We start from the raw sequence: 13,883 nt of genomic DNA on the forward strand, positions 1-13,883 counted from the left end.
ACACACACACACACACACACACACACACACACACACACACACACACACATTCACACATAAATATTAATTTTCAAATGTTCATAATACTAATTTTCCACAAACTATAAAAGTTATACAAAGGTAAAACTAGCTTTTAAAATAAGAGACTTACTTCTTAATTTGTATGTGAGCACTTTCCTTCTTTTTTATTTTGTCTGAAACCCTGAAAAGAGAGCAAATAAAAAGTTAAACAGGGTACACACTAAATAAATGTGTGAGTAAACACTTCAAGGCCAGTTTGATGCCAAGCCTGGTGATGCATGCTGCAATCCAGCACTGAGACAAGGAGGAAGGCGGACCAGAGTTCAAAGCCACCTTCAGATACAGGTGAGTCTAAAACTACCAGCGCCACAGCAGATTCGGCCTCATGTTGGGAGAGGTGGCAAATGTCTATAATTCCAGAACTTAGAAGATCAAGGAAAGAGGATTTCTGTGAGTTCAACAATAGCCTGGTCTATCTTTTAAAAAGCAAAACAGAATACAACAAAACAACCCTTAAGTCCAATTTAGTGATATATGCTTAATGATCCCAGTGCTTAGGAGACTGAAGCAAGATGACCCTGACTTTAAGGCCAGCCTGGCCAGCGAAAGGCTGAGCTATAACAGTAAGACCCTGACATAAAAACTGGGACCAGTTTGGTGCTAGAGGTTTTGCCTAACATGTGCAAGGCCCTGGGCTTCATCTCCAGCACCAGAACAACCAAATAGTCTGTTTCATGAGACATACTAACTTTATTTAATGTCATCAGAAAAGAAGTTTATGCCAGGTGGTGGTGCATGCCTTTAATCCCAGCACTTGGGTGGCAGAGGCAGGTGGATTTCTGAGTTCAAGGCCAGCCTGGTCTACAGAGTGAGTTTCAGGACGGCCAGGACTACAGAGAAACCCTGTCTCGAAAAAACCAAAAAAAAAAAGAAAGAAAAGAAGTTTATATATTTTAAGAAGTAGTTTATGGCATTCCAATATACTTTAACAGTGATTGATCCAAACCAGGCATGGTGGCACACATGTGTAACCCCAGCAACCAGAAAGCTAATACAAGAAGACTGGTGCGATTTGAAGGCCACCCTAGGCTACACAGTGCATCTAAATTTACACCTCAACAGCCATGAGCTGTACTGAAAGTCACTTGGTACCGATGAAGATGTTCTTGCAATAAAAACATCACCCTTACTCATTCTTGCTCTGCTTTGATTTCTACAAGAGAGGCACGCCACAGTCAGCAAGGGCTATGAACTGCTCATGTAAGTCAGTGGGAGCTTCAGAAGTCTTGGGCTACTGTACAGACTGACTTACAAGCTGTCTACTCTTTTCAAAGGTAAAATTCTCAGAACTTCATACTCCAGGAACACACACTTTCCGTACCTCTTAAGGTCATATGTTGATATTTTAAGTTAAGCAAACTAATCTAATGAAATGTCATCAATGCACACATACAGATGATACTCGTAAAGGAAAGCATCTCTCTGGCTAGCTCTGAGCTGTCCTCAATACTTTGAAGAGCATGGCTACCTAACAAGTGCTTCTTAGGACTGCAGCAAAAAGTACCGGCCAGGGTGAGTGCTGTTGGGAGCAGCCCTATGGGAACTGGGAATGGAACTTGGGTCTTCTAGAAGAGCAGCCAGTGCTCTTAACTGCTATGCCATCTCTCCAGCCCCAGAAACATTTTTACTGGCCCAAATTAACAACATAAATAGCCATTGATAGTAGAATGGATAAACAGGTCACTTACATATCTACACAATGGAAGGTAACAGAGCTATACACAAGAGTGGAGATTAAGCTTACCAACAAAACACTGAACTTCAAAAAATGGCCAGGCTGAGATACAGCTCAGTGGTAGTGCTTGCCCAGCCTGTGCAAGCCCCAGGGTGTGATCTCCTACACCCAGGGAATCTAGTCAAATGAGTCAGTGTGAGACTCTATCCACGGCAGTGCAAAGATGTCCAGGAATAATGGTGCACACATGCAGTCCCTGCTCCTCGGGAGACTAGGGTAAGGCGATTACAGAGTTCAAGGCCAGCTTGAAGAATACAGTAAGATCCAATCTCACAATGGAAAAACAAAAATCATCATCCACAAAGCAGAAAAACAGATTAAGAACTAATTTAGGTATCACTTACATTTTAAAGTGCAATTCAAATAATCTTACAGCATAAATCTTCCTTTCCACTGTTACATGTTCTGCTGCTGAGATAGTGTCTCACTGTGTATCCATGCTAGCATGGAACTTATAATCTACCTGTTTTAGCTTTTTGAGTGCTAGAATTACTGCCATTAAAAAGTTTGAAATGAGCCGGGAGTTGGTGTATGCTCTTAATCCCCAGCATTTGGGACGTAGAAGCAGGTGGATCTCTGTGAGTTTGAGGCCACCCTGGTCTACAGAGTGAGTTCCAGGACACAGAGAAACAGTGTCTTGAAAAAACAAAACAAAATAACAAAACCAGACATTTGAAATGAACTGCAATCACACTCAGGAGGGATGATGAAAGAGGAACTGCCCATTTTTAAATGTTAAGGTAGTCTTAAAACTGCCTTAAGTTTTTATGCTCCATAGAACAAAGCACATTTTAGTCATTCAAGAGCTGGCTCTGGGCGCAAGACTCACCACCATAAGTCATACAACTGCAAAGAGCATGTCCGGAAGCTCCCAGGGAGTCCTTACCATATAGTAGCCAGTGTGGTAGCCACTCATGTACCAAGAGATTAGCATACTTCCCAGAGCGTCAGTGTCCTCCAGACAATCGGGAGATATGGGAGGGGGTGGAGGGATTATCTGCAAATAGAAAAAAATCCAGTTAGGAAAATACTCAAATCCAGGGATTCATTTTACACAGAGAATAATGGATATTAATTGAAACTTTTCCTATATTCAATGACATACTTCCATTTAATTTGTTTAAAAATCTAGCACTGGAAGAAAGTCAACCATAATAAGAAAAGACCAACAAATTTAACAGATCAAAACCAGTTGACATTTAATAGTATGATTTTACTATTTTTGTTCCATTATGAATCTATGCATAAGACACAAAACAGAGACTCAAGTCTTTCCACAAAACACACACTCACACCCCCACACACATACATGGCATTTTTATAGCCACTGTAAGGAAAGATTTGGGGTAGAACATCTGTCTGACTCCCACTCAAATACAGTCTGCCCCAAAATATCCTTTTAACTACTGTTAATATCTAAAAATAAAACTACCATAAGAATTCTATTAGCGCTAAATAGTAGTGGTATAGGCCTTCAATCCCAGCACTAGGGAGGCAGAGGCAGGCAGATCTCTGTGAGTTCGAGCCCAGACTGTTCTAGGACAGCCAGGGCTCTTATACAGAGAACCCTGTCTTAAAAACCAAACAAACCAAAAACTTTGATTAAGACAAAAAGCAAAACTAAAACAATGACAAAAGAGAAGCACCACCATGAGAAAGTACAGGCTCAGAGACTCGCATTAAAGTACTCCAAGGGACAGAGCATCTGTCCTCCGTGTGGTGAGGACAGTCCTTTCTAACAGAAACCAGCAGCAGGAAACTGGATAACCACTGAGGGGGAAACACACAGCACAGAGCTTGGAGGTGAGAGCACCATCTACATAACAAAGGGCCTCCCAACATACTCTAATTTCCTACATTCTAAAAATGACTAACTATATATATAAAGTATAATCGAAGTCCTTTTGTACTTACTGGTGGTCCTGAAGGGAATGGCGGCATCCAACACGGCAAGAAGGGGGGAGGAGGAGGTGGTGGTGGTGGTGGGCCATTGAATCTTAGACCTGGCTATAAAGAATATTTCAAAGGAAATTATTATTTTAAAGGAAAAGTCCTTCCTTCACTGAAAGAGTATTCAAAACCAATAGAAGAGAAATAAGAACTGGAGAGATGGCTCAGTAGGTAAAAGCATCTATCACATATACAAACCCACACAGACATGCACACATATACATAATTAAAAATAAAGCAAATCTTAACTCAAATGGTAGCCTCTAGATACTTTTTTCATTTCTTTTCTTTAGAAACATTTAGAAAGTAAGATCACAGTAAAGATCTATAATTGCCTAGTAGGCCAGAGACAATGTATTTACCAAGATATCTAATCACAGTATTATATTCTTCCCCCACTATCACATATCTTTATAGATATCCTGTTACTGGCTCCACCAGACAGCTCAGCAGATAAAAGACACTTGTCAGCAAGTCTGAAGGCCTGAGTTCAATTCCCAGGACCCACACAGAGGAAGAGAACCCACTCCCATAAGTTGTCCTTTAACTTCCATTATGTATACCGTACCCACCCCAAATAAATGTAAAATGAGAAAAAGTTTTAAGAGTTCCTGTTACTTATATATGCTAAAGTATATTGCAAAAACTAACAAAAAGACAAGATATATATTGAAAGACTTGATCACTGCAGAATCAAGAAATTCTAATACAATGTAACCTTTCATTAGGAAATTATCACAGAAAAATCTTCGGCTGTTTAGATTTTCTAAAACATTAAACTCAGTAATCTCTCCTCACAGCATCTCCAGTGCTGAGAGATGACAAGTGAGCCACCCTGCTCATTTCTCAGAGAAAATCTGAAGAGGTGTTATATTTAATGTTTAGAAATGACAATCTAGGGCAGTGGTGGCGCACGCCTTTAATCCCAGCACTTGGGAGGCAGAGGCAGGCGGATTTCTGAGTTCGAGGCCAGCCTGGTCTACAAAGTGAGTTCCAGGACAGCCAGGACTACACAGAGAAACCCTGTCTCGAAAAACAAACAAACAAAAAAAAAAAAAAAAAAAAAAAAAGAAATGACAATCTAGGGGTGAAAAGACAGACCTGAGTGTGGGTCCCCAGTACCCATACGGAAACAAGAAAGGCACAACACATTCATAACCCTAGCACTGGGGAGATGGAGACAGGATCCCTGGGGCTCTGGCCTGCCAGTCTAGCTGAATCAGCAAGCTCCAAGTTCACTGACATCCTCTGTCCCAGAAAATAAGGGAGTGACTGAGGAAGATGCTCAGTATAGAGTTCTGGCTAGTACCCACACATAGCATACACATACACACACACACACACACACACACTCACACATGAATTATCTAAATACCATACTCTCTGAGAAAAAATACTGCTACTTAGAACAAAACAAACAAAAAAAAAAACCAATAGTTAATAGTTAAGGTTCTTCTAGCCCTAACCTAACCTATAAATAAAATTCTTTTTAAGTTGACTTCCACTACTTATAGCCAAAAGAACCATGCAGTGTTCACACTTTAACGCTGTACTATACTCTGGGATAAACAAGGGGTGGTGCCTGGCATAAGCCTACAATCCTACGTCATTTATAGGTGGAGGCACCAGGATCTGTGGAAGTCAGAAGTCAGCTTACAAGAACAGGGTCTTTCCTTCCACTGTGTGGACCTCTCTCCCTCTCTCTCTCTCTCTCTCTCTCTCTCTCTCTCTCTCTCTCTCTCTCACACACACACACACACACACACACACACACACACTACAAATGTAAAAAAAGACTGTAAAAAAAGAAAGCGTACTAGTTACTAGCCAGCCAGCCGTATGAGGAGCCTCTTACTCCTGACGCTGTGACTTCACTGTGCATTTCCTCTTTGCAGACTCAGGCCTGGAAGCTACCATTTCGCAGGAAAGCTATCCACTACTTAATGGAAGAGTCAGGCTCCCAAGACTCGTTATTTTCCACAGGCACAGTTTTCTCAGTACAACACTTACCTTTCCTGGTCCTAATCCTGACCCTGGTACTGGGGGTGGCGGAGGGAGAAATGAGGTCCAGGGAGCAGCTTTGGACTTGCTGTGTGCTTTACTTCTGAGAGATCTGGAGGAGTGTTCACTGTCATCTGTGGAAACTTGACTTTCATTCTTTACAAAGAAAAACAAACATTTTATTATGCAAAGTCAGAGCACTTGACTAGCATTTGTATGGCCCTGACCTCGTGTTCCAGAGAAAGCCAGAGAGAATGAGAACGCCATTTAACACGTTAGTGTGTCAACGTGACAACTAATGATAGTGCTTTTTCCCTTCTCTGTCCACTTTCAGGAATGGACATCTTTCATGACCTCACCTCCTGAGTATTCTGTTCTGTATTATTAGCTACTTCACAGGTCGGAGAAAGTAGATCAGATAGGTTTTGTTCCTCTCTGTTTCCATATCCAGTATAAACCACGACACAGGTTTCTCTCTTAAAGTCAACTGACGTAATGGTAGCTGGGTATATGCAGCCGTCTTCTGACCAAACGGCAGAACATTTGTCACCAACTTTCCACTACAAAAGAAATGAAAGATACAGACATGCACATTACTTCTTTTGAAAGAACAAACCATAACCCAGTTCTCCAAGTGTAATTCCAATCCTCCCATCTACTTAATTACAAATACTATTCTTAGTCACCCGCATCCTCTCTTCCCAGTCTGACGAATGGCTGCAATGTATTCTACCACCTAAACTTGTCACTGAGAACAAAAAAAGACCAAACGTGTATAACGAATCCTTTGCTCTGAGTCAAATAAAAGCAAGTGCTCACCAAATGTAAACACCCTTTCCCTTTGGTGATAATGAATCGAAGGACGAGGCATCAAACTATTCACTTGACAAAAAAAACTCGAGAGAGAGAGAGAGAGAGAGAGAGAGAGAGAGATATCGAGAGAGAGAGAGAGAGAGAGAGATCCTCTAGTCTATAGTGTTTTGTTCTGACTCAGTGTGGGTTTGATCAGGGACACACAGGCCGAGTGGGCCTGTGCCAGCCAAGTGCTCTGCTGCTACACTAAACTCCCGCCGAGGTCTTCTGCCTTCAAATAGCAGCCCTAGTTAACAGAAGTTTTGGTTTACCCTAACAACTTTTTAAATTGTTAAAACTGGGGGGGGGGAGGGGGGGGGAATGAGGAGGAGTAGAGTTACAGATCAGCTACATAGCAACATATTCGGAATGCAAGGGTCTCTGGGTTTAATACCAGCATGTACATATATATGTGCACAAGTGTGTGTGTGTGTGTGTGTGTGTGTGTGTGTGACTCATTCACAGCTCTCAGGCACTGTGAACAGTATCATCAGTCCTCCCCGCACGGTGGGCAGGACCCTGTTCAAATCAATCCATCACCTGTTTCAAGGGACTTGTGGCATTCTTCTTTTGATTTTTATTCTTCTTAGCAGGTTTTCTTCTAGCTGTGCCTTTTGGCTTATCTGAAGTTTCACCAATGTCACCGTTCTTTAGAGCATGCTATGGAAACAGTAACAGAAGTCTATGTGTCATGGAGAGATACACTTTTACAAAGTCACCACTTTCTTACATAACAGGTCCCACCATCTAAGAAAGCTTCAATGTACGCAGATTTCTTTTTTTCTTTTTTTTTAAAATGTATGCCATGAGGAGATAAGGAAAAGATTAAACATCTCATACCTTAAAGGAAGCCACAGCTTTATCGTAAGCCTTTATCAATGCTGTATCGTCCCAAATGTCAGAATCATCACTCTGAAGAGGGAAAAAAATACAAATAATTTATAGACAGATGTGTTTAATTTTTAAAAACACACAATAAAAGTACCTGGGAAGTAGTTCAAAGTCCCTAGATCAACCTCTGACACATACCTATAACCCAGACGCTCAGAATGTATGTGATATAGAGGGATATAGTTCTAGAAAGTCACCACTCACTAACCTAGCAGATCCCAGCACCTAAGAAAGCCTTGGTGTACTCAGTAGAAGCAGGACTGCCAAGGTAAGACTGGCATGAGCTAGACTGGCATGGGCTGTCTAGCCTGGGCTGTACAGTGCGTTCCTAGACAGCATAGAATGCAACGCAAGACTATCACAACAAACAAACACACACATCAATAAACAAAACCATGAACTACATATTAAAAATGCCTCGAATCTATAATCTACAATCCCAACATCCAGGAGCCAGAGACAGTAGGGTCGCCAAGAGCTCCAGGCCAGTCTAGCCTGCATATTGAATTCCAGCCCAATCTAGGCCATGGAATGTGACCCTGATTCAAATGGAGGGGGAAAAAAAGCTAAATAAACTTCAAAACCAGGTATGGTATTCCACCCTTTTAACCCCAGCACAGGGAGGCTGAGACGGGTCAATCTCTGTGAGTTTGATGCCAGCTTGGCCTACAAGGAGAGTTCCGGGTCTGCTAAGGCTACACTGTGAGACCTGTCTCAAAACAAAAACAACAAAACAGCCACAAAAAACAAACTGCAATAAGTAAGATTACCCCTGGGACTGTAAACATGAGCCACCACCCTGGGCTTGAAGAAGTTACCAAGATGACAGATAAGCACAGGAAACATGGTTTAAGGAAAGAACCAGACTACCAGGAGGAGGAACACCACTGAGGAAGAACGGCAAAGCTTTCTTCAGGATAGGAATTGCTGGGGTGTCCCCAAAAGAAGAAAATGCAACACTGCCAAATGCTGCCCAGAATTCTTTTCTCCTAACCTAAGCTCCAAGAATTAATCAGTTGTCATGCCATACTAAGACTGAGCTCCTCACGTTTTAAGCTTTGTTAGATGGGGTACGGGTTGTTTCCCAGGCTAGCCTCAACCTCTGGGACTGATCACTGGCACAGTCCACCAACTTGGCTCTGATTTCTTCCCTCGCATTTAAAAGTGTTTGTTTTACTTTTAAAGAGTCTCACTGTAGTTTAGGCTGGTCCGGAGTGCACACTGTAACCGAGGACAATCTTGAACTACTGACCCTCCTGCCTCCATCTCCCAAGGGTTTTACTCCCAGTGCACTTGCAGTCAGTAGCAACTTTTCAACTACTCAGGGCAACTTTACTTATTCTTTTCTCTCGAACTTTATCAATTGTTATCTGCGACACTTGGTCCTTCTGGTTATAAAACTATAATCCCGAATTCAGCATTTTAGTCAAAAGTCACTGTTACCATGTTCATCCTGACCTAAATTTGGAGCTTTTCAATGACTCCTAAATTGCTTCATTGCTTCAGCCAGCCTGTCCCCGTTCCCGCACATCCTCTACAGTCACACAGGACCAAAGCGTGGCTCACAGCCTCTCCGGCGCCCAAGCTGCACCAGGAGCGGCCTGCGGATGTGATAGTAACACGTGGTCCGAGCGAGCCCGCACGGCCTCGGTCAGCGCTCCGACCGCTAGCGCCCGCCTGCGACCTCACCTGGCCGGTGCCACGCCGGAACAGCACCGTGTCTTCCTGCTCGGAGCCCGCGCCACCGCTGCCCATCGCCATGGCTTGCTACCACGGACGCTGCCGGGCTCGTCCAATGACGACTTCCGTCACGGGCCTTCTGGGACCGGAAGAGTACGGTGTCCCGGAGGCAGCCAGAGACGTTCCACACTCATAACGCAAATGGCTAGTGGTCCTCTCGCAGCTGTCTCTTCTCCTCTTTCTCTTTTCTTTTCCCTCTCCTTTCTTCCAATTTATTTTCCTCCCTCCAGCCCTTTTTTCATTTTTCAAGTACAACCTAAACTGGCCTTTACTAACTCAGCTTCCCGAGTTTGGGGATGACATGTTCTGTATGTTTTCTTAAAAAAAAAAACAAAAAAACAATAAAGTTAGTACAAAATAATGGTAATGGAAGCTAACGTACAAAATTGAGGTGCCACGCCAGGATGAAGCTCCACAATAAGAGCATCCTGTGTTTTCTGGTTCTTGATGCACACACCAATTATTAGATGATAGGTTGATATCGGGCCTTCGTTGCAGTGTTAGGTGTCCGTTTTGTAATGGGCCCCAGGTTGGGGAGGTCGACCATTTCCTTGATCTGGCATATCTGGTAAGTTCTTGGATCTGGTTTTCCTGATAGGATTTTGATAACTCATGTGCTGCCATAGTTTTGATTTATCCCAATAAATTTACAGATTGATTCCCTTTCTGCTCTCGGGAATAAGCCACCTCTTAGTCTGTAAGAAACAAACAAACAACTAGATAGTTGCTGGCAGATGGTACTGTTTTTGGTGTACCCAGAGGCTGCAGTCATCTCCCTCAAAATGGAGTCAGAAGCTACATGTAGGATGAAGTTTCCAGAAGCAAGCAGGTATGAATTGGGGCCAGCCTGATCTACATAGGAAGTTCCAGTTCAGTCAGAGGTTCATAGGGAGACCCCATCTCGAAATAAAGTGGAGTCTCCCAGGGCAGGGTACAGCCTGGCAAAAACCACTGCTTTCTACAATATAGGGCAACTTGCAATAGGGCATAGCTAATAGGGCTTCCCAAACGTGCCCAGTAAGATTTCTGGGTTCTCGTTCCAGAATTAAAAAAAAAAAAAAGGAACAGAGGCACACTGATAGTGATGTGGGTGGAGATCATTTGTTAAGAAAGAATGTTCCTAGCTGCAGACATGGACGGAATATCTGGGAAGCACACCCTACTCTCCTGCCACAATGTCTTGGAGAGCAGTGGTTCCAGACGTCGTTTTAAGGAGCTGAGAGATGATCAGTCTTCTATAAATTCTATGCTAATGAGAGGAGTAAAACTTGCCTAAGAAGGACCTAAACCTCCCTCTTTTTATCAATTGGCTGGAGAAGAGGCTTTGGCCTCCCTGTAGTAGGAGTTGGCACCCTTATGTTATAAAGACTTTAGTTTGAAACTGTTATAGCCAAAAGAAAGAAATTTTACAAGACTAAAAATACAATATATAGATCAAGAGGAACATGATAGTACCACCAATGGCTCCAGAAAGGGTCAAAACTAGAAAATCCATCTCCGTACTTGTCCCAGGAGAGCCACCTTTGTGTAGCTTGTTCTCTGAGGTATCATCCTCCAAATAAGGAACTGGTGAATATGCAGAGCAGTAGAATCTCCACACATTCATTCTGGGACTGTAAAATGGCTTGGTTATTCAAAACAAAGTAAGACAAAACACAACTATGTGTATAGTAACATGGGACATACAGTGATGTGTGATAACGCCTAGCCACAGGGACTTCTCGTTATGTAAACATCAGAGCTTACTTATAAAAACTAGTGTTTTATGTGTTTTGTTTGTTTTGTTGTTGCTGCTGCTGAGGATTTACCTGGAGTCTTCATGTATGCTAAGTACATGTTCATTACATGTACTATCTATCTCAGAGGAAACTGCTACACTACAAGAGCTTTATAGTCAGGTTTTGTCTCAAGTTCATGATCTTCCTCAGACTCTACAATGGTAGGATTATAGGAATCCAGTAGCATTGTGCCCAGCATTAGGCAATAAGGATTTTGTGAGACTATTTCTAAATATGTGGTTTATAACTGACTTCAAAGTCATTACATGGCAAGTAACTGTACCTTCAGAAAGAGTATAACACTTTATGCCTAAAAAATTCCGTCACTAGGTGTTAGTCAATAATTATGACTGCTCATGACCACCATATTTCTAATGCAAAAATGTTTATATGGGGCTGAGTATTAGTGGGGGAAATGTTTGCTATGCATACAAACCTGGAGTTGATCCTCAGTGTTGCAAGAATAGAAAAGCTATGCTAGTATTATTAATAATATTCATAATATCTTTCTGCTGGGAGCAATGCAAGAGCCAGTAAAGAGCAGAGTGCCTTGGCTAAGTTAGGGAATATTTACATAACAGAATACTGTGCAACAATGTCTCAAAACAACAAAACATAACAATTTAAAAAAAAGAGTATGTAAGCTAAAACCTGTCTGAAGTTTTAAATAATTTTACAATTTAGGTCTTCATAGAATTTAAGCTGTTTGTCATTCTGCTTCTTCAGAGGTTTTTGTTGTTTTGAGACAGGGTTTTGATAAGTAGCCCAGGCTAGCCTCAAATTTGTTGTCATCCTATTGCATCAGCTTCCCATGACCTGGGATTGTGAACATTCACCAAGTCTGGTTTCAGTGGTATTCTATGCATGGGCTACACCATGCATAAGCCTATCACAGCCAAGCTTAGGCAGTGAAGGAGTTGGAAAACAGAAAGCTGGTGATAATGTAATAGAACAAGGGGGACCAAGTTTCAGCCCCAGCAAGCAGCAGAACCTGGTTGCAGCTTCGCCACGTGGCTCTGGCTTTAGAGTCCAAAATAAAAGGGACTACTGTGACAACTGATGCTGGTTAGCCAGAGCTAAGAAATTAGTGGTGGTTAAGAAGAGACCAGCATCACTGAGGTGAAATCTGGGAAGTATTTTCTGAGAGCACAAAGAAGCTGTGATGCAGAGCTAGCCAAGGTTGTACCTCGTGCTGCAGCTGTACTTGGTAATGTGTAAGAGTCACCCAGGTGGTGCTGGTTTTGAAGGCATAAAGGGATCATGAAAAGCAGCTGAGGCTTGGCACTGTGAGAGGCCCTAGAAGGCCATTGGTGGAGGTGCAGCCTCAGTTGCAGTTGACGGCCCAGGACTGAAGGGGTCATGCAAAGAAGCTGAGGCTTGGCACCGTGAAGAGAGCCTATGAGAGGCTATTGGTGAAGCCTGGTTGCAGCTGAAGTCCCTAGTATACTGGATGCCAATACCATGGGATGGTCACCAAGAACAGCAGCAGCAGCAGTGGAGTGGAGTCAACCAGAGCCTAGAATGCTATAGAGAGCAGAGCTGGAAAAGTGATGCAAGCCCTTTGGAGAAGCGCAGAAGATCACGTGTGGGTCCCAGACACTGGAACAAGAAGCTGTGAAGCTGAAGTTGACTTGGAGACCCCAAGATGTTAGAGTTACCAGAGCCATGGGATACGTGCTGAGGAAAACTGCTAACAGGGAGTGGAACCAGCCCAGGAGAAAGAACTTTATTGCAGTCAACAAAGATGAAAAAGGAGTTGGAGATCTTTAGATTGCTTTGACATCCAGACATGGAGATGCAGAGTTTGGAGTTTCCTCAATGGTTTCCTGTCTTGATTTGGAGATTAGCATTACGTGATTGGATGAATCTCAGAAGAAACTTTGAACCTTGGACTTTTAACATTGTTGAAACTGCTTTAAGCAATGGAGACTTTGGAAATTGGACTAAATGTGCTTTTTAAATTTTGCTATGTTTAGGTATGGCCCCCATAGACTCATGTGTTTGAACAGGCCTATGGGAACCAGGGAGTGGAATGTGATAGTGTGAGGAGCGGGTGCGGCGGCCAGTCCAAAATGGTGCCTGACTTCCTCATACACCCTTGGAAAGCCCGGTCCGCAGTTAGCACTGCACAGACTCGCTGCTACGTAAGATCAGACCATCTAACGAGCGCTGCACTGAGCCAATTGAGAACACATTCATGGCAGAATCTGAGTGGTGGAGGCAGGAGATTTAAGGACCATGGAGAGAGGCTCGGGGGCTGTTGGAGAAGAAGACAGGGTTCCTGAATAAACGGCTTCGAGAAGAGCTCCGTGTGTTGCCGTCTCATTCTGTGGGTCGGAGCGGGTAGCGACATGATAGTTTGTATATGCTTGGCCTGGGGAGTGGTATTAGGAGGTGTGATCTTGTTGCAGAAAGTGTGGCACTATGGGTGTGGACCCTGGCTTGATAATGGACTGAACCTCTGAACCTGTAAGCCAGCCCCAATTAAATGTTATCCTTATGAGAGTTGCCTTGGTCATGGTGTCTGTTCACAGCAGTCAAATCCTAAGACAACCCTAGTCCCTGGTACCAACTTCTGTCTTAGGATTTGACTGCTGTGAACAGACACCATGACCAAAGCAACTGTCTTAAGGATAACATTTAACTGGGACGGGGTTACAGGTTCAGAGGTTCAGTCCATTATCAAGCCAGGAGCATGGCTTTGTCCAGACAGGCATGATGTAGGAAGAGCTGAGGGTTCTACATCTTATTCTGAAGACAAGCAGAAGACTGGCTTCCAAGGAGCTAGGATGAGGGTCATAAACCCCTGGGCCAGGCATATTCAAATCACCACAGTGTGCGTGTGAGTGTGCATG

At 43.1% G+C, this 13,883-nt stretch overlaps 1 protein-coding gene across 1 annotated transcript in view; it reads right to left on the reverse strand.

Moving 5' to 3' along the window:
* Smn1 (survival of motor neuron 1, telomeric) overlaps positions 1-9,310 on the reverse strand; it is an 11,272-nt gene extending 1,962 nt beyond the window's left edge. Inside the window, exons 1-8 of the mRNA XM_028790204.1 lie at positions 9,200-9,310; positions 7,460-7,531; positions 7,160-7,279; positions 6,127-6,327; positions 5,777-5,923; positions 3,731-3,823; positions 2,703-2,813; positions 152-202 (exon numbers count right to left, since the gene is read on the reverse strand). Of these exons, the coding sequence (XP_028646037.1) occupies positions 155-202; positions 2,703-2,813; positions 3,731-3,823; positions 5,777-5,923; positions 6,127-6,327; positions 7,160-7,279; positions 7,460-7,531; positions 9,200-9,271 (864 nt within the window). The 5' untranslated portion in view covers positions 9,272-9,310 and the 3' untranslated portion in view covers positions 152-154. The remainder of the gene's footprint in view (positions 1-151; positions 203-2,702; positions 2,814-3,730; positions 3,824-5,776; positions 5,924-6,126; positions 6,328-7,159; positions 7,280-7,459; positions 7,532-9,199) is intronic.
* Between the last annotated feature and the right edge of the window lie 4,573 nt (positions 9,311-13,883).

Source organism: Grammomys surdaster, unplaced genomic scaffold (assembly GCF_004785775.1).
Source record: "Grammomys surdaster isolate TR1022 unplaced genomic scaffold, NIH_TR_1.0 125876, whole genome shotgun sequence".
NCBI lineage: Eukaryota > Metazoa > Chordata > Mammalia > Rodentia > Muridae > Grammomys > Grammomys surdaster.